Raw genomic sequence first — 24,017 nt, forward strand, 5'->3', positions numbered from 1 at the left:
GTAATCAGACCAAGATGGGGGTCGTGGCAACCTCTGATTTATAACCAGTCAGTCAGAAGCACACATAACAACATGAGTTTGCCATTGGCATCTGAAGTGGCGAACATTCTTGTGGGACTGAACCCTGAAACTGTGCAATCTGATGTTATCTCCAGCTAGATAGTGTCAGAATTGAGTGGAATTATAGGATGCCTGGCTGGTGTCCAATGATTGCTTGGATGTATAGGAGAAAAGAACCCTAACATTGTAATTGGTGATCAGGATTGTTAACCCTCCTTTTCAAAAGTATGTGATACAGTTATAAACACTGCCTCCTTAGTAATTGATAGAACAATAAAACAAAATCAGTAAAGATATGGAAGACTTAAGAACACTACCAGCCAACATGATAATTATAGAAATTGATAATTATGGAAATTTTTGATAATTTCTATAATTGATAATTATAGCAAACTCCACCAGATGACACATTCTTTTCAAGTATACATGGAATGTTCACAAGGAGAGACCATACTGAGCCATAAAATACATTTCTGTGGAAGAACTGAAATCACAAATTATGTTCTCTGACCATAATAGAATTAAACTGAAAAGCAATAACAGAAGTATGTTTAAAAAATCCCCAAATATCACAATTGCACCAAGAAGCATAAAATACCTAGGAATAAATCTAACCAAAGATGTAAAAGATCTGTATGCTGAAAACTATAGAAAGCTTATGAAGGTAATTGAAGAAGATATAAAGAAATGGAAAGACATTCCCTGCTCATGGATTGGAAGAATAAATATTGTCAAAATGTCAATACTACCCAAAGCTATCTACACATTCAATGCAATCCCAATCAAAATTGCACCAGCATTCTTCTCAAAACTAGAACAAGCAATCCTAAAATTCATATGGGACCACAAAAGGCCCCGAATAGCCAAAGCAATTTTGAAGAAGAAGACCAAAGCAGGAGGCATCACAATCCCAGACTTTAGCCTCTACTACAAAGCTGTAATCATCAAGACAGCATGGTATTGGCACAAAAACAGACACATAGACCAATGGAATAGAATAGAAATCCCAGAACTAGATCCACAAATGTATGGCCAACTAATCTTTGACAAAGCAGGAAAGAACATCCAATGGAAAAAAGACAGTCTCTTTAACAAGTGGTACTGGGAGAACTGGACAGCAACATGCAGAAGGTTGAAACTAGACCACTTTCTCACACCATCCACAAAAATAAACTCAAAATGGATAAAGGACCTGAATGTGAGACAGAAAACCATCAAAACCCTAGAGGAGAAAGCAGGAAAAGACCTCTCTGACCTCAGCCGTAGCAATCTCTTACTCGACACATCCCCAAAGGCAAGGGAATTAAAAGCAAAAGTGAATTACTGGGACCTTATGAAGATAAAAAGCTTCTGCACAGCAAAGGAAACAACCAACAAAACTAAAAGGCAACCAACGGAATGGGAAAAGATATTTGCAAATGACATATCGGACAAAGGGCTAGTATCCAAAATCTATAAAGAGCTCACCAAACTCCACACCTGAAAAACAAATAACCCAGTGAAGAAATGGGCAGAAAACATGAATAGACACTTCTGTAAAGAAGACATCCGGATGGCCAACAGGCACATGAAAAGATGCTCAACGTCGCTCCTTATCAGGGAAATACAAATCAAAACCACACTCAGATATCACCTCACGCCAGTCAGAGTGGCCAAAATGAACAAATCAGGAGACTATAGATGCTGGAGAGGATATGGAGAAACGGAAACCCTCTTGCACTGTTGGTGGGAATGCAAATTGGTGCAGCCACTCTGGAAAACAGTGTGGAGGTTCCTCAGAAAATTAAAAATAGACCTACCCTATGACCCAGCAATAGCACTGCTAGGAATTTACCAAGGGATACAGGAGTACTGATGCATAGGGGCACTTGTACCCCAATGTTTATAGCAGCACTCTCAACAATAGCCAAATTGTGGAAAGAGCCTAAATGTCCATCAACTGATGAATGGATAAAGAAATTGTGGTTTATATACACAATGGAGTACTACGTGGCAATGAGAAAGAACGAAATATGGCCCTGTGTAGCAACATGGATGGAACTGGAGAGTGTGATGCTAAGTGAAATAAGCCAAACAGAGAAAGACAGATACCATATGTTTTCACTCTTATGTGGATCCTGAGAAACTTAACAGAAACCCATGGGGGAGGGGAAGGAAAAAAAAAAAAAAGAGGTTAGAGTGGGAGAGAGCCAAAGCATAAGAGACTCTTAAAAACTGAGAACAAACTGAGGATTGATGGGGGGGTGGGAGGGAGGGGAGGGTGGGTGATGGGTATTGAGGAGGGCACCTTTTGGGATGAGCACTGGGTGTTGTATGGAATCCAATTTGGCAATAAATTTCATATATTGAAAAAAAAATCTTCCTCATGAAGAAAACTCTGAGTTCAGATATCTTCACTAGTGAATTCTAAAAAACTTTTAAAGAATAAATAATACCAATTTTACATAAATTCTTCCAGAAAATTGAAGAAGACAGAATACTTTCCATATGGGCAGCATTACCCTGATAACAAAAACCAGGCGGAAATATCACAGGATCCCTGATGACTACAGAAGAACTTGTGAAAGTATGGAGAGTAAGAAGTAACTTTGGGAGTAGTTGTGTTTCTCCACAATGAATTGGCCAAATAAGTGGCTGTGCATCTATTAATAAGAATGACATAGATGTATGTGCATGACACAAATAGATGTCCGTGATACGTTATCAGGTGAAAAAAGCAAGTTATACAGTACTATATGCAGGACAGTGTTATTTGGCTTTTATTTTGGGGGTCTGGGTGTATGTGTGTGTGTGCCCACAGGACTTTGATGAAGTGGTACACATTAATGTGGGGCAGTAGAGTCGTGAAGACACCGGAATAATTTTGCGTAAGTTGTAAATACCTGCTGCACTGAGTGTTTCATCTGTCTACCACGTACCCCACTATCCCAGCTCCTTCCAGCCCCTGTCTTCCCAGCCGCTAAAGGAATAATACTTGGCAGTTCTCTAGAATTTTCCTCCTGAGCTCATTCTTACAGGTGAAGGTCCATGCTTTAAGAGTTGTTAAATATTTTTAATAAAACCCTTGTCTGTATGTTAGAGTGTGTATATAGAATCTTTTGAAGAGTATTTACTAAGTATTAATATTATTTTGGGTGAGGGTGGTGAATAAGGGTTAGAGGAGAATATTCAGTTTGAACATAACATTGTTTGTTTGTTTGTTTAACTAAAAGCCTATATTCCATTTGTGATCAGCAGAACAATATTGCATTTAAAACAAGCCATAATTCAACTGCATTTTTAAAATTTATGAAAACTAAAACTCTGGTAACCTCCAGTGTGGACAAATGGGGAGTGTCATTGTACAGAATGTAACTTTGTACAATCTTTTTGAAGATTTGTTTTGGCAGTATCTATTACATTTCCTAAATGCACATATCAGCTGATCCAGTGGTCCAATTTCTGGGGATTTGTTTTTTGGAAGTAATGTCATAAGTACCTAAAGATTGATGGAAAAGGATAATGATTTTAGAATTGTTTATAAGAGCAAGTCATTGGCAACACACCTGAATCTTCATCAGTAGGGGAAATGAACGCACTAGGCAGAATAAAATGAGAGGATGCGTTGAGACCAGTAGATTAGTAAGTGATGTATGAATAAAATGGACTAAAGTAAAGAGGAATACATTACTGATATGACACAGCTGCATACCCAAAATACATATTGAGTGAAAGAAGCCTCACACACAAAAAATATGTATATTAAGAATCCATTTGTATGAAAACCAAGAACCAGTAAAACTAATTTAAAAGTAGTTCCAAATGAGAAATGGCAAATGACTTTGTAAGGACAGTCCTGTAAAGACATCCATGATACAAAACAACAACAACAACAACAAAACCCACACATCGATATGGTAAAGTTGCAGACAGATTGTGTAGCATCATTTAAATCTTTGAAAAATTGCACAAGCCAAAAAACAAATGTCTCTGTCTCTGTATATATGCACCCACCCACTGACACATATACAAGGTGGGATTGTGAATGATTTTTTTTTCTTTTTGGTGTGTGTTCAGCACTTTTCAAATTAAAAAAATTACATGCTAAGAGGGGGAAAGGAAAAGGAAGCAAGGGGGAAAAAAAGGAAGAAAGGAAAAATACAAGGAATAATTAATACAAACAGGTGATAAAGAGGGAAAACAAAGGAGACTCTTTTTTAAGTTTATTTATTTTATTTGTGTGTGTGTGAGAGAGAGAGAGGAAGCACAAGCCAAGGGAGGGGCAGAAAGGGAAAGAGAGAGAGAATCCCAAGCAGGCTCCATACCACCAGCACAGAGCCAGAGCCCTATGTGGAGCTCGAACTCACAGACTGTGAGATCATGACCTGAGCCGAAATCAAGAGTCAGACATTTAACCAACTGAGCCACCCAGGTGTCCCAACAAAGGAAACTTTTAAGCAGAAGAAGAAAAATAAGAGAAATACATGTGGAAATGGCTAAAAAGAAACAGCTACAAATTCAGGAAAGTTTCCCATAGCAAGTTTGCAATAATACGGAAACTGATGAGCCCTGGAAAGAGCAGGTCTTAGAGTGGACTACCATTTTTTGGGCTGTGGTGCAGGCAGAAAGATGGTTTTGATACATTAACTTGATTTAGCTTAGAAAATCTGTCCATTCGCTGCTCGTGGCTCACCATTTGTTGTCTGTGGGGCCCTACCGTTGCTGAATAGAAGTGTCTAGGAGTGTATGTGGTATGTATGAGAGATAGGACCACAAGCAAGTAGGAAGATAATTTTCTCTGCTGCTGAACTTCTAGGAGGTAGGCTCCACTGCTTTAAAAGTACATCTCCTCCAAGAGCCTCTAGTGCCAAAAACCCTATCCTCAAAATATCCAGCTCTGGGGCGCCTGGGTGGCTCAGTTGGTCAAGCGTCCGACTTCGGCTCAGGTCATGATCTCACGGTCCGTGAGTTCGAGCCCCGCGTCGGGCTCTGTGCTGACAGCTCAGAGCCTGGAGCCTACCTCAGATTCTGTGTCTCCCTCTCTCTCTGACCCTCCCCTGTTCATGCTCTGTCTCTCTCTGTCTCAAAAATAAATAAACATTAAAAAAAAAAAGTTTAAAATATCCAGCTCATTAGTCTGGTGTGAGAAACAAAAAAAACTGTGTTCTTTTCTCTGTTTTAGATTCAATTGACCTACAGAAAGCAAAGGAACGTAATCAGAGACTGGATGAAGAAATTCTGGCTTTAAGAAATCGGGTTCGATCACTTGACTCAGAAAAAAAAGTGCTTGGAGAAGTAGTAAGTTGTTGAATGTCATTTGTTCTTAGAATTTATTTAAATGTGTATAAAATAACAATCAGCAGCTAGAGCAACATAGATATGTATTACCTATATATATATGATTGTATATATATATACATATATATATATATATATATATATATATATATATATATATAGTCATTAATGAGGACTGATACTGGCGGCTATAGCATCCCAGATAGATGCCATACTGTGACTTAGATGACCTATCAGTATTTATATTTTATACATTTTAGCTGCCTGTGCTAAACAGTAATGTTACTGCTCTTATGTCAGTTTAGGACCTTTTTAATAAGGATTTAGATATCAGTTTACACTTAATTTAGCAAATAGAAATTATTATTCTATTATATTGGATAAATTTGAGTTGTGCCACATTGTTGAATTATTTCTTTTTAGTAATGTATTGATTTTTTAAATTTTTAGTTTTTTTAATGTTTATTTATTTTTGAGAGAGACAGAGCGTGAGTGGGGGAGGGGCAGAGAGAGAGGGAGACACAGAATCTGAAACAGGGTCCAGGCTCTGAGCTGTCAGCACAGAGCCCAATGAAGGGCTCAAACTCACCAACTGTGAGATCATCACCTGAGCTGAAGTTGGATGCTCAACCTACTGAGCCACCCAGGCACCCCTGTATTTATTGATTTTTAATATGGACTTGTAAGTTCTGGATATATGTCTCTTCAATTTTAGTTTATATTCATTTTACAGTCATATCTCTAGTGTCTCACACAACAGCCCACATAAACTAATTGCTCAAGTAATTTTGTTGCAAGAATGAATAAATACCCAAGAGGATGGCTGTTATCAAAACAACAGAAAAAAAAAATGTTGACAGTAATATGGAGAAATTGGAGCCCTTGTGCATTGTTATTGAGAATGAAAAATAGTATTGCAGTGACTATAGAAAACAGCATGGTACTTTCTTTAAAAAGTAAATGTAGGGGCGCCTGGGTGGCTCAGTCGGTTGAGCGGCCGACTTCGGCTCAGGTCATGATCTCGCGGTCCGTGAGTTCGAGCCCCGTGTCGGGCTCTGTGCTGACAGCTCAGAGCCTGGAGCCTGTTTCAGATTCTGTGTCTCCCTCTCTCTGACCCTCCCCCGTTCATGCTCTGTCTCTCTCTGTCTCAAAAATAAATAAATGTTATAAAAAAATTAAAAAAAAAAAAAAGTAAATGTAGAATTACCATATGATTGAGCAATTCTGCTTTTGAGTATATACCCAAAGAATTGAAAGCAGGGACTTGAACAGATTTGCACACTCATGTCACAGCAGTGTTATCCACGACATCCAAAAGGTTGAAGCAATGCAAGTGTCCCTTGATGGATGAATAGATAAACAAAATGTGGCACATACATTTGGAATATATAGATAAACAAAATGGAATATTACTCAGCCTGAAGGGCATTCTGACCTGTGCTACAACAGGGATGAAACTTGAAGACATTATGTTAATTAAAATGTTAGTCACAAAAGGACAAATAGTGTATGATTCCCTTTATATGAGGTACCTAGAGTAGCAAAATCACAGAGACAGAAAATAGAATGGTGGTTGCCAGGGGCTGGGGGGAAAGAGAGGGACAGAATAGGGAGTTCTTATCTAATGGGTAAAGAGTTTCAGTTTTGGAAAATGAAAAGAATTGTGGAGACTGATGATGGTGATGGTTACATAATAATGTGAATGTACTTAATAGTACTGAACTGTGTGCTTAAAAATGGTCAACATGGTAGGGACACCCATGTGGCTCAGTTGGTTGAGCGTCCAACTCTTGATTTCAGCTCAAGTCATGATCTCACTGTTCATGGGATTGAGCCCCAAATCAGGCACTATGCTGACAGTGTGGAGCCTGCTTGGGATTCTCTCTCTCCTTCTCTCTCTGCCTCTCTCCCATTCATGCTGTCTCATGCTCTCTCTCTCTCAAAATAAATAAATAAATAAAACTTTTTTAAAAAGGTCAACATGGTAAATTTTGTGTTACGTAGGTTTTATCATAATTTTTAAATGTAATCATAAGCATGAATAAACAATGACTGTTCAAGTTGTCTTAGTCTTTGTAAATTTATATATTTAATACTGACATATACTTATATGTTTAATACATGCATGTACATATATATATACACCTGCATGATAAAATTCAAGAAGGGTACATCCCACACAGTGTTGTTTCTGGAAAGGGAAAAGGGATTGTGGCGTAAGGTTATGATAGGATAATATCATTTTTTTTAAGTTTATTCATTTTGAGATAGAGCGTGTGAGTGGGGGAAGGGCAGAAAGAATGGGAGACAGAGAACCCCAAGCAGGCTCTGCACTGTCAGTACAGAGCCCGACTCAGGGCTGGAGATCAAGAACCATGAGATCATGACCTGAGCCAAGATCAAGAGTCAGAAGCTTAACCCACTGAGCCACTTTTTACTCTATAAACCTATGTGTGTTAGTTGAATTTTTTTCGTGAAGAATGTATTCATGTATTACTAGTACCTTTTAATAGCAAAGCAAACCCCCTCCCCAACCCCATACTCTCATATTTAAAATACTTTTGTATTTAAGGTTGAAAGGCTCAAAGGAAAGATTCATGAATCTCAAGAGAATAAGCAACTTGGAAACCACTCCCCTGGGAAAACTGTGGGTGCTGAACAGAGAGAACAGGTATTTGAAAGTCTATTCTTTCTGGTTTCATATTTTGAAGTGAGTCCCATTTTTGCAGAGTATACCAGAGTGATTGGTGCTGATCATTTATTACTCTCCTCTTATTGCCTCTTTTTCTATTGCTCAGCCAATTAGAGTGGAGGAAGAAATTGGGGTGCAGAGGATGTGTTTCTGTTCACTTCTTCCCCACAGGGGAAATGTATGTGAAGAATGTGATGGATTATTTCTTTTAAAGAAAAGAGGAAAGGAATCTTACAAAGAGACAACCAATTTGAGCATTTTTAATCATCACAATGAAGTTGATTTATAGAATCAACCAATGGTGGGAGAGGGGGTAGTTGGAGCCACACTTAAAGTAATAAACCAGGGTAGAGAACGAGAAAGGCCTAGACGCCATGTACAGTGTCTAGTCTTTTCAGTGTGATCAGCATCTGAAGCGGTGGACAAAGTGATCGACTTTAGGGCTGGAATGAAGCAGGAGCCAGTATGTGTTAGATAGGGCTGTTTCAGACACTCAGGGCAAGGAGCTAGACTGCTTTGGGGGGCTTTCCTCTTATATACTTAAGATGAGTGACATCCCTTGTTGCTGAGGGGTCTCATTCATGAGAGCTGTTTTTATTGTAGCTCCCTGGGCCCTATAGCCCAGACCTCTTAGGTATCATGGAAACTACAGCTACAGAATTTCTCGGTTCTGACCCAAGGAGTTAGTGTCCTTTCTTGTCTTCCAAAACCCTTTTCCATATAAGCAGTACATTTTTGTAGGAAAGAAAGGAAGAAAAGCAGGGAATGAGGAGTGGAGGAAAGAAAAGAAGGAATTTACAATCAAGACTGCAGTAACTTTTACCAAAATCATTCCCCAAACACTCAGTAGGGCTCTAGTTACAAGCAAGTTGATTATTAATAACTATTTTGATTAGTTTCTTACTTATCCTTCCAGTATGTCTTTATGCAAATGTAAGAAATTTGAATATTTACTCAGATTTCCTCCTTTCCTGATTTCTTTTTCTTTTTACTTCTGTATCATACAAAAGAGAGATCCTTCTGTATCATACAAAAAAAGTCTTCCTCATTCTTTTGTCTTTTTAATTTTTTTTTGACATTTATTTATTTTTGAAAGACAGAGAGAGACAGTGCATGAGCAGGGGAGGGGGAGAGACAGACAGAGAGAGACACAGAATCCAAAGCAGGCTCCAGGATCTGAGCTGTTTGTTAGCACAGAGCCCAGCATGGGGCTTGAACTCACGAATTGCAAGACCATGACCTGAGCTGAAGTCAGACGCTCAACCAACTGAACCACCCAGGCGCTCCAAGTCTTCCTCATTCTTTAGAGCAGTGTAGCTTTCTATTGTGTGGATGTGCTACATTTAACCAGTCTCCTCTGATGAACACTTGGGTTGTTTCTAGTCTTTTGCACATGTATGCAGGTGTTTCTGTAGGATAGAGTCACAGAAATGGGATTATGGGATTAGAGATTAGATACATCTGTAATTTGGGTAGATATTGCCCGATATCCCTCAGAGAGAATTATACCATTTTCCTCTCCTTCAGCAATGCATGTGAAAACCACTTGGTAAAAAATTCACCAACTGAATATATTGTCAAAATTTTGTGTTTTTACTAAATGAGAGCTGAGAATGGGTATCCAAATGTAGTTTTCATGTTTATTTATCTATTTACAGTAAGACTGAGCATTTTTCATATGTTTAAAAGTTATTTGTATTTGTTTTATAAAATAGCTTGATTGAAATACCTAATACAATACAGACATACATATTTTAAGAGTTGAGTTCAATGAGATTTGACAGGTGCATACACCTGTATAACCACAACCGACCACTGCAATCAAGAAAGAAAACACATTCATTAGCCTAACATATTCATTAGCTCCCTCCCCCTTTGCCATCACACCCCTCCCTGCCCTGTCCCCACTCCACCACTTTCTGTTATAATACGTTTTCTAGAATTTCTAATAAATAGAATCATCTGGTATATACTCTTTTGTGTTTGGCTTCTTTCACTTGAAATGATGCTTTTGAGATTTATCCATGTTGCTGCCTGTGTCAAGAGTTCATGTTTTATATTGCTGAGTAATATCCCTGTATGCGGATATACCATAAACTATTTGTCTACCCACTGGTTGATAGAACATTCAGATTATTTTCAGGTTTTGACTGTTATAAAATAAAGCTGTCACTAGTATCCTCATACCAGGTTTTTTTTTTTTTTTCATCTTGTATAAATACCTAGTAGTGGAATTATCAAGTCATAGAGTCAGTGCATGTTTAACTGTATAAAAAACTGCCAGACTGCTTTCCAAAGTAGTAGTACTAGTTTACATTCCCATTGACGATGGTATGGAAGTTTCAGTTGCTTCCTCATCTTCAACAACATTGTTATTGTCAGTCTTGTAAATTCTAGACATTCTAGTGGACACGTAATGGTATCTCACGGTGCTTTTAATTTGACTTTTGAGAGTATCTAATGACAATGAGTATGTTTTGATGTGTTTATTGGCCATTAGTGTATGTTCTTTTATGAAACCTCTGTTCAAATATTTTGCTCGTTTTTAATTCAGTTATTTATATTAAGTTGTAGGAATGCTTTCTATTTTTTGGATAACTGTCCTTCATTAGATAGATGTATTTTCAATATTTTCTCTCAGTCTGTGGCTTGTCTTTTCGTCTTTTAAAACAGTGTTTTATGAAGAGTAGTTGTTTTAAAATTTTGATGGATCCCAATTCATCAAAGTTTTCTTTTATAATTTTATGATAGGACATAAAAGCCATCTAAGAACCAAGGACACAAAATATTTCTCCTCTCTTTTCTTCTAAAGGTTTTATAGTTTGAGCTTCTACATTTAGATTTATGAACCAACAGAGATCATTTTTGTATATAGTGTGATGTAAGGGTTGAGGTTCATTTATTTCCAAATGTATATCCAATTATTCCAGAACCATTTATTGGAAAGAGAGTTATTTCTTTATCGAATTACTTTGGCTCCTTTAGCAAAAATTAGTTATACAGCTCAGTTTCTGGACTCTATTCTGTTCCATTAATCTACGTTTATTCTTAAATAATGCCATGCTGTTGTTTTATTGTAAGTCTTAAAATCAGAAAGAAAACCTTTCCAACTCTGTTTTTCTTTTTTAAAATTGTTTGGACTGTTCTAGGTCCTTTGCATTCCCATATATATTTTATCTTTTAACGTGTATTTATTTATTTTTGAGAGAGAGAGAGAGCAAACATGAGCAGGAGAGGGGCAGAGAGAGGGGGGGAGAGAGAGAATCCTAAGCAGGCTCTGCACTGTAGCAGGCTCTGCGCTGACGGGGCAGAGCCCAACACACGGGTCAAACTCACAAACCATGAGGTCATGACTTGAGCTGAAACCAAGAGTAGGAAACTTAACCGACTGAGCCACCCAGGTACTCCCCTGTATACATTTTAGAATGAGCTTGTCAGTTTTGACAAAAATGCCATGTAGGATTTTGAATTTTTTTTTTTTAACGTTTATTTATTTTTGAGACAGAGACAAAGCATGAACGGGGAGGGTCAGAGAGAGGGAGACACAGAATCTGAAACAGGCTCCAGGCTCTGAGCTGTCAGCACAGAGCCCGACGCGGGGCTCAAACTCACGGACCGCGAGATCATGACCTGAGCTGAAGTTGGCCGCTTAACCGACTGAGCCACCCAGGCGCCCCTGGATTTTGATTGGAATGGCATTGAATGTTCAGATCAATTGAGGAAGAATTTATATTTTAACAATATTGGGTCCACCAATGTGTTAACATGGTCTATATCTTTCCATTTATTTGGGTCTTTAATTTGTCTCAGCAATGTTTTGTAGTTTTCAGCACACAGTTCTTACCTATGTAGAATTACATTTATTCTTTAAAAAAAAATGGGAGTATAATTTACATTGCCATAAAATTCACCCTTTTAAAGTGTACAGTGCAGTGAATTTTAGTATACTCACAAAGTTATGCAATTATCACTACTGTCTAATTTCAGAACATTTTTATCTCCCCAAAAGAAACCCCATATCCATTAGTAGTCATTCTCCATTCCCTTAGCCCCCAGCCTCTTGGCAACTACTAATTTACTTTTTGTCTCTAAGAATTTGCCTATCCGGTACATTTCATGCAAATGGAATCATAAAATATGTGGTCTTCTGCATCTGGCTTCTTTCACTTTAGCATAATATTTTCAAGACTCAAGCCTATCATAGCATAGGTAAGTGTTTTATCTCTTTTTTGTGGCTAAATAATATTTCATTGCATGGATTATACCACGTTTTATTTTTCCATTCGTCAATTGAGGGGCATTTGGTAGTTCCCACTTTGTGGCTATTTTGAATAATGCAAACTTTTTGTGTGGACATGTTTTCATTTCTTTTGGGTATGTACCTAGGAGTGAACTTGCTGGGTCATATGTTAACTCTCTGTTTACCCTTTTGAAGAAATGCCAGGCTGTTTTCCAAAGCAGTTGTTCCATATAATATTCCCATCAGCAGTGTATAAGAATTCCAATTTCCCCACATCTTCACCAATATTTGTTATAGTCTTATCTTTTTTATTATAGCTATCCTAGTGGGTGTGAAGTAGGATCTTAATGTAATTTTTATTTGTATTTCCTGTGTAATCTTGAGCATCTTTTCTTACGCTTATTGGCCATTTGTATATCTTCTTTAGAAAATGTCTATTCATGGGGTGACTGAGTGGCTCAGTCTTTTAAGCATCCAACTCTTCACTTCAGCTCAGGTCATGATCTCACACTTTGTGGGACCGTGCCCATGTTGGGCTCTGTGCTGACAGGGTGGAGCCTGCTTGGGATTCTCTCTCTCCCTCATTCTCTGCCCCTCCCCTGCTCACGTGTGTGTGTGTGTGTGTGTGTGTGTGTGTGTGTGTGTGTGTGTGCGCGCGCGCATGCGCACTCACGCATGCACACACGCGAGCTCTCTCTCTCTCTCTCTCAAGATAAATAAATAAAGGGGTGCCTGGGTGGCTCAGTCGGTTGAGCGTCCGACTTTGGCTCAGGTCATGATCTCGCTGCTCGTGAGTTCGAGCCCTGCATCGGGTCCTGTGCTGACAGCTCAGAGCCTGGAGCCTGTTTCAGATTCTGTGTCTCCCTCTCGCTCTGCCCCTTCCCTGCTCATGCTCTGTCTTTCTCTGTCTCTCAAAAATGAATAAACGTTAAAAAAATTTTTTTAAAGATAAATAAGCATTAAAAAAAGAAAATGCCTATTCATATTCTTTGCCAGTTTTAATGGAGTTGTCTTTTTATTGCAAGAGCTCTTTATATACTCTATTTATTAATCTCTGTCATGGACTGAATTGTGCCTCCATTGAAATATGTTGAAGTCCTAACCCCCAGTACCTGTGAACACGGCCTCATTTGGATACAGGGTCTTTGCAAATGCAGTCAAGTTAAGATGAGGTCATTAGGATGGGCCCTAATCCAATATGACCGGCATACCTGTGAGAAGAGGAAATGCTATGTGAAGACAGAGACACACAGGTGATGCCATGTGATGACAGATGGAGAGATTGGAGGGATGCACGTACAAGCCAAGACATGCCAAGGATTGACAGCCACCACCAGAAGCTAGAAGAGGCAAAGAAAGATTCTACCCAGAGTCTCAAAGGGAACATTGCTTTGGCAATAGCTTGACTTCAGAGTGCCAGCCTCCAGAGTGATGAGGAATAAATTTCTGTCGTTTTAAGCTACCCAGTTTGTGGTACTTTGTTAGGGCAGCCCGCAGAAACTCGTTGACATTTTGGTACCAAAAAGTGAGGTACCTTCTATAACAAATAGCTAAAACAGTAGAAGTGGCTTTGTACTTGTATTACATGTGGAAGCTGGAGTAATGTTGGGATGCTAGATAGAAAAAGCTTAAATTGCCTTGAAGGGATTGTTGGTATAAATACGGACTTAAAGGTGATTCTGGTGAGAGTTCATGAAGAAGTGAGACTATAGGGAAAGCTTCTGTCTCTCGGAGAATACGTAGATTGCCATGATCGGAATGTTGCTTAGAAACATGAACTTTGAAGCTGCTTCTGGTGAGGCCTCAGAGAGCAATGAGGAACATGCCCTATTTGACTCTGAAGAAGAGAAGATCCTTGTTATAAAGTAGCAGAGAACGTGGTTGAATTATGTTTTACCACTGAGTGGAAAGTAGAACCTGGAAGTGATAAACTTGGATATTTAACTGTGGTGATTTCTGAACAAAATGTATAAGGTGTGGCCTGTTTTAACCGTGATGCTTATGGTAAAATATGAGAGGAAAGAGATAAATTGAATGAACTTCAATAAAAAAGAACAACACTCGATGTTATAAATCCTATAATATATTGTTAATTATTTTTGCTTAAGCCTTTTAAGGGGAAAACAAAAGTATTTCGTATTTAACCACATACTGACCACTTCTAGAGTTCACCATTGCTTTTGCATAGATCCAAATTTCTACCTGGTACCATACTTCTTTAGCCTAAAGACCATGATTCAACATTTCTCCTGGTATAGATCTACTAGTGATCAACTTTTTGTTTTTTTTTTCTTTTTGTCTGCAAAAGTCTTTGTTCTACTTTTGTTTTTCAAAAATGTTTGTTATTGTGATAAAATACACATAACTATTTTGAAGTGTACAGTTCAGTGATAGTAAGCACATTCACAATGTTGTGCAGCTATTACTAACATCTACTTCCAGAACTCCCTTCATCTTGCAAACCTGAAACTGTGTATTCGTTAACCAATAATTCCCTCTTCTGCCCTTCCTCCCAGCCCCTGGTAACTGCCATTCTACTTTCTGTCTCTATGATTTGGACTACTCTAGGTACCTCAAATAAGGGGAATCACATTCACTATTTGTCCTTTGGTGACTCACATTTCAATTAGCATGATATCTTCCAAGTTTCATCCCTGTTGTACCACATGTCAGAACGCCCTTCCTATTTCAGGCTGAAATTCCATTGTATTGCCACATTTTGTGTATCTATTCATCCATCAAGGGACACTTGAGCTGCTTCAAGCTTTGGGCTGTTGTGGATAACACTGCTATGAACACAAGTGTGCAAATATCCATTCAAGTCCCTGCTTTCAATTCTTTTGGGTATGTACCTAGATGTGGAATTGCTGGATTATAGTAACTGGCTTTCATTTTGTTGAAGAACCATCATACCGTTTTCCACAGTGACTACACCATTTTACTTTCTCACTAACAGTTTCACAAGGGTTCCAATTTCTCTATATCATCATCAACAACACCTATTTTCTGTGGTTTTGGTGGTAGCTATCCTAATGAGTACAGGGTAGTTTCTCATTGTGGTTTGAGTTGCATTTACCTAATAATTAATGATGTTAAACATCTTTTCATGTGTTTATTGATCAATCATATGTCATCATTGGAGAAATATCTATTCAAGTCCGTTGCGTATTTTAAAATCAGGTTGTTGTTATGTTGTTGAGTTTTGGGAGCTCTTTATATTTTCTGCTTATATCAATCCCTTATCAGCTATATAATTGCAAATATTTTTCCATTCCATAGGTTTCATTTCATCTGTGTTGATGCACAAAAAATTCTAAATTTCATGGTCAGTTTGTCTATTTTTTCTTTTATTGCCTGTGCCTTTGATGTCATATCCAAGAAATCATTGCCAAATTTAATGTTATAAAGCTTTTTGCATGTTTTCTTCTATGAGCTTTATAGTTTTACATCTTATATTTAGATCTTTGATTCATTTTTAGTTAATTTTTATGTATGCTGTTAGGATACAACTTCATTCTTTTTGTAAATGGATGTCCAATTTTTTCAGCATCATTTGTTGAAAAGACTGGTCTTTTCCCATTGAATGTTCTTGGCACATTTGTCAAAAATCATTTGACCATATCGGGACACCTGGGTGGCTCAGTCAGTTGAGCGACTGACTTCAGCTCAGGTCATGATCTCAGTCTGAATTCGAGCCCCGCATCGGGCTCTATGCTGACAGCTCAGGGTCTGGAGCCTGCTCCGTATTCTGTGTCTCCCTCTCTCTCTGCCCCTCCCCTGCTCATGCTCTGTCTGTCTCTCTCTCTGTCAAAACTAAATAAACATTTAAAAAAAATCATTTGACCATATACATGCAGGTTTATTTTGGGGCTCTGTATTCTATTCCATTGGCTTATATGTCTGTATTTATGCCTGTACCACACTGTTTTGACTACTCTGGCTTTGTACTAAATTTTTAAGACATGTTTATTTTGAGTGAGAGAGAGAGAGAGTGCATGCTCATGCGCATGTGAGCGGGGGAGGGGCAGAGAGTGAGAGCGAGAGTGAGAGAGAGAGAGAGAGAGAGAGAGAGAATCCCAAGCAGGCTCCATGCTGTCAGCACAGAGCTCTAGCACAGAGCATCATGGGGCTCAGTCCCACAAACTGTGAGATCATGACCTGAGCAGAAATCAAGAGTTGGACCCTTAACTGACTGAGCCACCCAGGCACCCTGCATATTTTAAAATCAGGAAGTATAAGTCCTGAAGCTTTGTTCTTCTTTTTCAAGATGGTTTTAGCTGTTCAGCATCCCTTGAAATTCCATATGAATTTTAAGATGGGTTTTTCTATTTCTGCAAAAAAAACAAATGTCATTGGGATTCTGATAGAGACTGCATTGAATCTTCAGATTGCTTTAGATAGTATTGACATCTTAATAATATTAAGTCTTCCAATCCATGAACATGGAATGTGTTTCCATTACTTTCTCTTCTTTAATTTTTTTCAGCAATGATTTCTAGTTTTTATTGTACAAGTCTTTCACCTCCTTGGTTAAATTAATTCCTAACTATTTTTTTGATGCTACTATAAATAGAAGTGTTTTTGTAATTTCCTTTTCAGATTGCTCATTGTTACCGTGTAGAAGTGTGACTGAGTTTTGTGTGTTGACTATGTGTCTTGCTACTTGGCTAAATTCATTTATTAAGTCTAACTGTGGAATCTTTAAGGTTTCCTACATATAAGATTATATCATCTGCAAACAGAGATAATTTTGCTTCTTCTTCTCCAGTTTGGACTTCTTTTATTTATTTTTCTCTTGCTTAATTGCTCTGGCTAGAATTTCCAATACTATGTTGAATAGAAATGGTGAAAGTTTGTTCCTGATCTTACAGGGAAAGCTTTCAGTCTTTGACCATTGAATATGATGTTCACCATGGGTTTCTTATAAATCTTTATTATGTTGAGATAGTTTTCTTCTTTTCCTAGTTTATTTTGTGGTTTGTTGTTGTCGTTGTTGTTGTTGTTTTAAGTAGGATCCATGCCAAGCATGGAGCCCAATGCAGGGCTTGAACTCACGACCCTGAGATCAAGACCTAACCGAAAATCAAGAGTCAGACACTTAACCAACTGAGGCATCCAGGCGCCCCTCTTTAATGTCTTTTTAATCATGAAACGGTGTTGAATCCTGTCAAATGCTTTTTCTGCACCAATTAGATGATCATGTCAATGTTCCTTCATACTTTTAATGTGGTGTATCACAATGATTAATTTCTGTATATTGAACCATACTTACGTTTCAGGAATAGATCTCACTTGGTTATGGTGTATATCCCTTCTAACATGATGTTAAATTCATTTTGATAATATTTTTTGAGGATTTTTACATCAATTCTCATAAAGGATATTGGTCTGTAGTTTTTTCTTCCTTATAGTATCTTTGTCTGGCTTTCATGGCAGAGTAAGCTGACCTCACAGGGTGAGTTAGAAAGTGTTTCTTCCCTTTCAAGTTTTGGGAAAAGTTTGAGAAGGCTTGGTGTTAGTTCTTTTTTTAATGTTTGGTAGAATTTACCAGTGAAGCCATCAGGCCTGAGACCTTTCTCTGTACCGGAGATTTTTGATTACTGACTCAGTATCCTTACTCATTATAGGTCTATTCAAATTTTCTGTTTCTTTATGATTCAGTCTTTGTTGGTTTTGTGTTTCTAGGAATTTGTCCATTTCGTGTATGTTGTCTAATTTATTGTGTACAATTGTTCAGAGTACTCTTTTTTTTAAATGTTTTTATTTATTTTTGAGAGAGAAAGAGAGAGAGAGAGAGAGAGAGAGAGAGAGAGAGAGAGAGCACAGGTGGGGGAGGGGCAGAGAGAGAGAGGGAGAAACAGAATCTGAAGCAGGCTCCAGGCTCCAAGCTATCAGCACAGAGCCCGATGCAGGGCTCGAACTCATGAACTGCAAGATCATGACCTGAGCTGAAGCTGAAAGCTCAACCAACTGAGCCATCCAGGTGCTCCTTCCCAAAAACAAATAAGTATTTAATTAATTTTTTTAAATTTTAAAAGAAGAACAAATAATTTAGAAAAGAAATCCTTTAAACCAAGTCCTCAAGATAATGATCTGTATTCCTTACCAATTTCTATATGCAGACAGATTTATCATTAATTAGATCCTCTTAATGTGGCTAGTATGCATATTCTCAGAGAAAATGCTTAAAAGAGAAGAAATGCTAGGTATCTGGTAAGAATGATAATAGCCACAATATGTCAAGCATCTCTCATATGCCATGTTCTGTTCTAGATGTTTTATAAACATAGTCTCATGTAATCCCTATAACAACCCTCCCCAAGGTAGGAGAGATAGTCCCACTTCATATTTGAGAGAATTTAAAGGAACTTGAACAATGTAAGAGACAGAGCTAGGAGTTATTCCAGGTTTGTCTGGCCTTCCAGCTGATTTTGTTCATCATATTAACTCTTAGGATTTATGGAGGAGTTTATATAGGGGATTTATTATAACTGATGGGGGTTACAGCATGCCCAACACTGAGCACATGAACCTGGAGGTGATGACCTGGCATGTTTCTTTCTGTCTGGCACCGACATCCGCCACCCCATTGGCTATGCCTGTGCAAGGGCAGAGCACAGTGCAAGCACACAGCACGGGTGGCAGGAACACTTGTCATACTGTGCCCAGGAGGCACAGTTTGGTTCAGAGCATTAGATGATCCCCACCTTTCAGGTAGTGGAACACTGAAAGTGGAAAATTCCAAGCTGTTACACCGTTCTCCAGAGCCGTTGGTAGCTACCCTGTTCCAGTTAGGCAGTTCCTTAGCACGTCAGTCAGTGCTTCCCTCTGTTTGCTGTTGCCTGACAGATGAGGTAGGCTCCCTTCAGCTACCCAGAGCTCCTCGCCATCCCACTGCTCATCTCTCACATTGTTTGCTGCCCTTTTCCTATGTATTTCTGCTTGAAACTTTGGTCACCATGAAGTCTGTGAAGGACATAAATTGCTTAAGTGCATAATTATTTTTAGAATGGCATAAATTATGGGAGATTTCAAATATATATCCTTTTGAAAACTATCTTTTAAAAGTTATGGCATTGGGGCGCCTGGGTGGCGCAGTCGGTTAAGCGTCCGACTTCAGCCAGGTCACGATCTCGCGGTCCGGGAGTTCGAGCCCCGCGTCAGGCTCTGGGCTGGTGGCTCAGAGCCTGGAGCCTGTTTCCAATTCTGTGTCTCCCTCTCTCTCTGCGCCTCCCCCGTTCATGCTCTGTCTCTCTCTGTCCCAAAAATAAAAATAAAAAACGTTGAAAAAAAATTTTTTTTTAAAATAAAAGTTATGGCATTAAAATACATGACATTCTTATGCTAAAAAACACAAAGGAAATGAGGGGAGTTGAACCATTTCCCTACACTTTGCACGGAGGCATCTCAGGTGGTGGAGGGGTGGGGCCAAGAAGAGCTTTGCCTTGAGTGCTGAATGCTCAGCGTGTCAGGTATGGATATGCAGAAACATTCACCAGGGCAGAAGAGGGTGGGCGATATCCTTTCCTGTATCCTTGTATGGTGCTGCTAAGAAGTCGACCTCATTCTTAGCCAGGTCTTTTTTCTATGCCCTTAGACAGGAGGATTTGCAAAAGTTACACCGAGGTTTTAGCATCCATTTTTCTAGTTTCCTTTTCCATTCTTTCCAACCCATCTCTTCCTGTTTTATTGATATTAAACACAAAAAAGGGAAATTATTAATAATCAACGTTACTAAACTAATGGATTAATTTTGGAAAAACCTGTAGGTCAAATGAATACATATCTGGCAGTAAATTATGAATCCAGAAGTACAAGCAAAGCTCCAGCATACTTTTGTCCAAAATTTAATTAGGTAAAACTCTTTGGTTGATCCACCCTTTCCTTTCTTCAGCTTAAGTAAATATATCTGAGCCTCACCTCTGTTCTCTATAAAAAGAAAAAAAAAAGTAGTTCCAATTGTGTAGGGTTCTGGGAAAATAAAATGAGATTGTGCAAGTGAAACATGTACCGTAATGTCTGACATATGCTAAGCACTAACTAACTATTAGCTGATCTCATTATTATTGCAATTATTATTACCAACGAATTTAGAAAGATTTCAACAATACTTTGCATTTGGTAGGTGCTTAACATTTACAGAATACTTTCAAAACCTCACTTTATTCCTACTCTGATGGCCATCATGTATGTAGGACAAGTATTAGCTCCGTTTTACAGTTGAGAAAACAGACTCAGAGAGAAAAATGTCTCTTACGAACTATGGTACCATGAACTATTTTTCCCAGCTTTATATCTCCTTTAGGTGACTTTATAATTTAGTTAGGGTGTAAATTAGTATTATTAGAATTTATAGGAAACATTATTGTGTGTAGAAATAATTATGTAAAATGCTTTTTTGCAGATTTTGAAAATGAGCCAAGAAAAAATTGACATATTTGAAAGTAAGTTGTCAGAAGAGAGAGAAAGGAGAAAGCAATCGACATCTGATCTTAATACTGTACAGAAGGCTTTGAAGGTTGATAGTGAGGTATTCTGCCACTCAGGATGTTATTCTCCTCTTTTTGCATTCCTAATTTAGGGATTTCATGTTACCATTTATTTTGATTTTAAAATAAATAGTAGCTCTAGAATATGTGTTTCTGTTAGTAATAATGGGGTGACTGTTGTTCCCAGACGCTGAGTTCCAGCTCCAGCACTAGCCAAAAAGAGACCTTTAAGTAGTAGGTGGTTTGATTATTAGGGTGGCCATAGAGTCATGGACTTGTCTCTCCTTTTAACTGCTTGTCCTACCATCTTGGAAAGGTCTATCAGGAGACAACCAGCCTATACTTAAAAGAGAGACCTGGAAGTGAGTCCATGGAAGTCTAGATCACCAATTTAGAGGATGGTGACATTTAATCAGTTTGCAGGGTGGGTGACAGCCAGTGCAATGCCCCAAATCCCATCCTGATGACCTACAGGAATTTCCAATACAATGAAGTAGGAAACTGATACCACTTGCCTTCTTCCTGTGGCCACTCTCTGTTCTGTCTCCTTTTTGCCCAACACTTTCCTCATCAACATTCTCTTCTCCTTCTGATTTGAAGGCTTTGGGAAAATACCATGTAACTCCTTTCCTAAAGTAAATTTAATATCATCTGTTTCCTTCACAGGACACCACAGACTAACTCTCAGGCCCCAGTCATCCACCAGCCAAACTACATCTTCCATGTCATCAATGTAGAAATTTGATAAGACTCTACATATAACTAAAGGGTTTTCTCTCACAGATATAGGGGGAAGAAATCAGAGGATTAGAGGAAGCCCTAGTTAATTAAGTCACTGAATACACATTATTAACTAAGGCAGCATAATTTGTTGTGAAGAACACAGAGTTTGAAATTGGTCAGATGGTTGAATCTCAGCTTTACCACTTCCTGGCTATGTGAACTTGGGCAGGCCACTTACACTCTCTGAGCCTGTTTCAGTAGCCCTTCTGCATGAGGTTGTCACAAGGTTAAAGGCTAGTTATTCTGTAAAAGGTACATTTGAAAAAAGATACACTTTAAGAAAGAAAATATAATTAGTGCAGGAGTTGCTGAAGAATGTACCCTCTCTACAGGCCTTGCAAAAAGTAGGAAGAACTCTAGAAACCCAGTCCTTCCACCTGTGAGTGATAGAAGCTAAGAATGCTCAGTTTCATTAATTGACTTAAGTAAACTTTACTACTTAACTACCTTAACTACTTTCTTAAAAGTAGTTCTGCTAGAAGAATAAATTGGGGGGAAAAAAAGCAAAAAAAAAAAAATTGTGACAGTTGTTTCAAAGATTCCATTTTAGAAATATTATACCTTTTATGGGGAAAATCTCATTTTACTAAATGTCTTTATTTCTTAATCAGGAGTTGCAAAAATCAAGGTCAGAACTCATATGCCTTTATAATGAAATTCAAAGTCTTCCAAGGGCAGCAGAATACAGAGACAATTATTTAATAACATATGACCTGCTACAAAGAGAGAATTCTGAATTAGAAACAAAGGTGAGACTGAATTAATTATTTAAATGTTCAGTGTTTGCCTTTATCTCTTATGAGGATACAATAAAAGGAAATTAATTTTCAATAAGAGATTACATGTAAATTGGAGTTTCTTTTATTATTATAGAATAAATTCCCATATAGTGTAGGCTATAAGCCAAGCTATGACTCAGAATAGACTTCAGTCTTTCACTCTTAGAATTAATCTGTGAATTTTTTTTTTTTTTTTTTTTTTTTACTTTGAGTCAGTTTCCCAAAAGCTTAAATTTTGGAGCACATATTATAATGTAAAAGGTTTGCTCAAAAATACAACCACCAAATGATCCAGCAATTCCGCTATCTAGAGAGATATACCCAAAAGAATTGAAAGCAGTCTTGAAGAGATATTTGCACACCCATTTTCACAGCAGCATTATTCACAATAGTTAAAGCTTAGAAGTATCCCGAGTGTTTCTTGATGGATGAATAGATAAGCAAATTGTGGTATATACACACAATGGAAAGTCATTGAGCCTTAAAAAGGAAGGAGATTCTGCAATATGCTACAACATGGATGAATCTTGAAGACTTTATGCCAAGTGAAATAAACCAATCACAAAAACACAAACACTGTATGATTTCAATTATATGAGGTACTCAGAGTAGTCAAAATCATAAAGACAGAAAGTGTAATGGTGGTTGCCCAGGGACTGGGGGAGACAAGAAAAGGGTGTAATTGTATAATAGGTATTGGGTTTGTTTTACAAGATGAAATGAGTTCGGGGGATGGATGGTGGCAGTGGCTGCACAACCGTGTGAATATATTTAATACCATGGAACCACACACTTAAACTGGTTAAGATGGTAAACTTTATGTTAGGTCTATTTTACCACCACCCCCCAGTACTCAAAACAAACAAGTTTACTTAAGTGTCTTCAACCTTAAATCTTTGAATCAAAGCATTTTTTTTTTCAGTTATACTGAAAATTAGGCTTATACTTAGAATTAGAAAAATATTTAAATGTCCTGACCCCACTTTGTTCCCCAAGTGTAAAAATGGCTGCCAGACCAGGGTTAGTCAACATTGGACGTTGCCTATAGTGTAATTTCTGGAGTCCCACCTATTATTAACAACTCTGGGCTGAAAATTCCCTTCCTCAGTTACTCTCTGGGTCTTGATTAAAATGGCAGAAAGAAGTGAAGGCTTGAACACACAGTTAAAAGATATTGGGTTATATTTTAGTACGTGTGAAATGGAGGACTAAGTCCAGGCCTCATTAATGTGAAGTTTTTATTCCTGAAAGCAGGGTACAAGTTGCTGAGAGATTGGGATATGGATCAAATAGTATGTGACTTAGGGAGGGAAAGGTTCAGAACATGGGGTTTGCTGTCTGGGAAGGTAGATTATGGGGCATAGCCTATAACTAAGCTTTGTTTGTGGGATCTTGTCAGCAAAGTGAGTTACCCTCACACTGTGCAGTTAAAGGATCTTGTCTTATGAAATATCATTGGATAGTTTAACACAGGAGATAAATGTAGGGAATAAGAATATAATATAAAAATGAGAGAGCCGTATCACTATCCTGCTAATCTGGCTCTGTCTCACTTATAAAACTTTTTATTTTGAAATAACTTCAAACTTATAGAAAAGTTGCAAAAATAGCAAAAAGAATGCCCATGTACCCTCACCTCTCCAACGTTAACATGGTTGGTACTACATTTGCTTTATCTTTCTCTCTCTCCCTCTCTC

General features: G+C 38.1%; 1 protein-coding gene across 8 annotated transcripts in view; it reads left to right on the forward strand.

The window, feature by feature from the left end:
- Positions 1-24,017, forward strand: part of CCDC30 (coiled-coil domain containing 30) — a 128,613-nt gene that overhangs the window by 31,864 nt on the left and 72,732 nt on the right. For 5 of the 8 annotated variants that reach the window (XR_015254643.1, XM_086716658.1, XM_086716657.1 and 2 more), the window contains 4 exons: positions 5,222-5,337; positions 7,910-8,008; positions 20,674-20,799; positions 22,153-22,290. Coding sequence is in view for 7 of the 8 variants with exons in the window: in XM_086716658.1 (XP_086572784.1) it covers positions 5,222-5,337; positions 7,910-8,008; positions 20,674-20,799; positions 22,153-22,290 (479 nt within the window). In the remaining variant the exon portion in view is untranslated. Of the gene's footprint in view, positions 1-5,221; positions 5,338-7,909; positions 8,009-19,009; positions 19,124-20,673; positions 20,800-22,152; positions 22,291-24,017 lie in introns of those variants that run through there. The other 3 variants (XM_086716661.1, XM_086716662.1, XM_086716663.1) reach the window with 3 other exon arrangements.

The sequence above is a fragment of the Puma concolor genome, chromosome C1, assembly GCF_028749965.1.
Source record: "Puma concolor isolate L17-30 chromosome C1, mPumCon1.1.hap2, whole genome shotgun sequence".
NCBI lineage: Eukaryota > Metazoa > Chordata > Mammalia > Carnivora > Felidae > Puma > Puma concolor.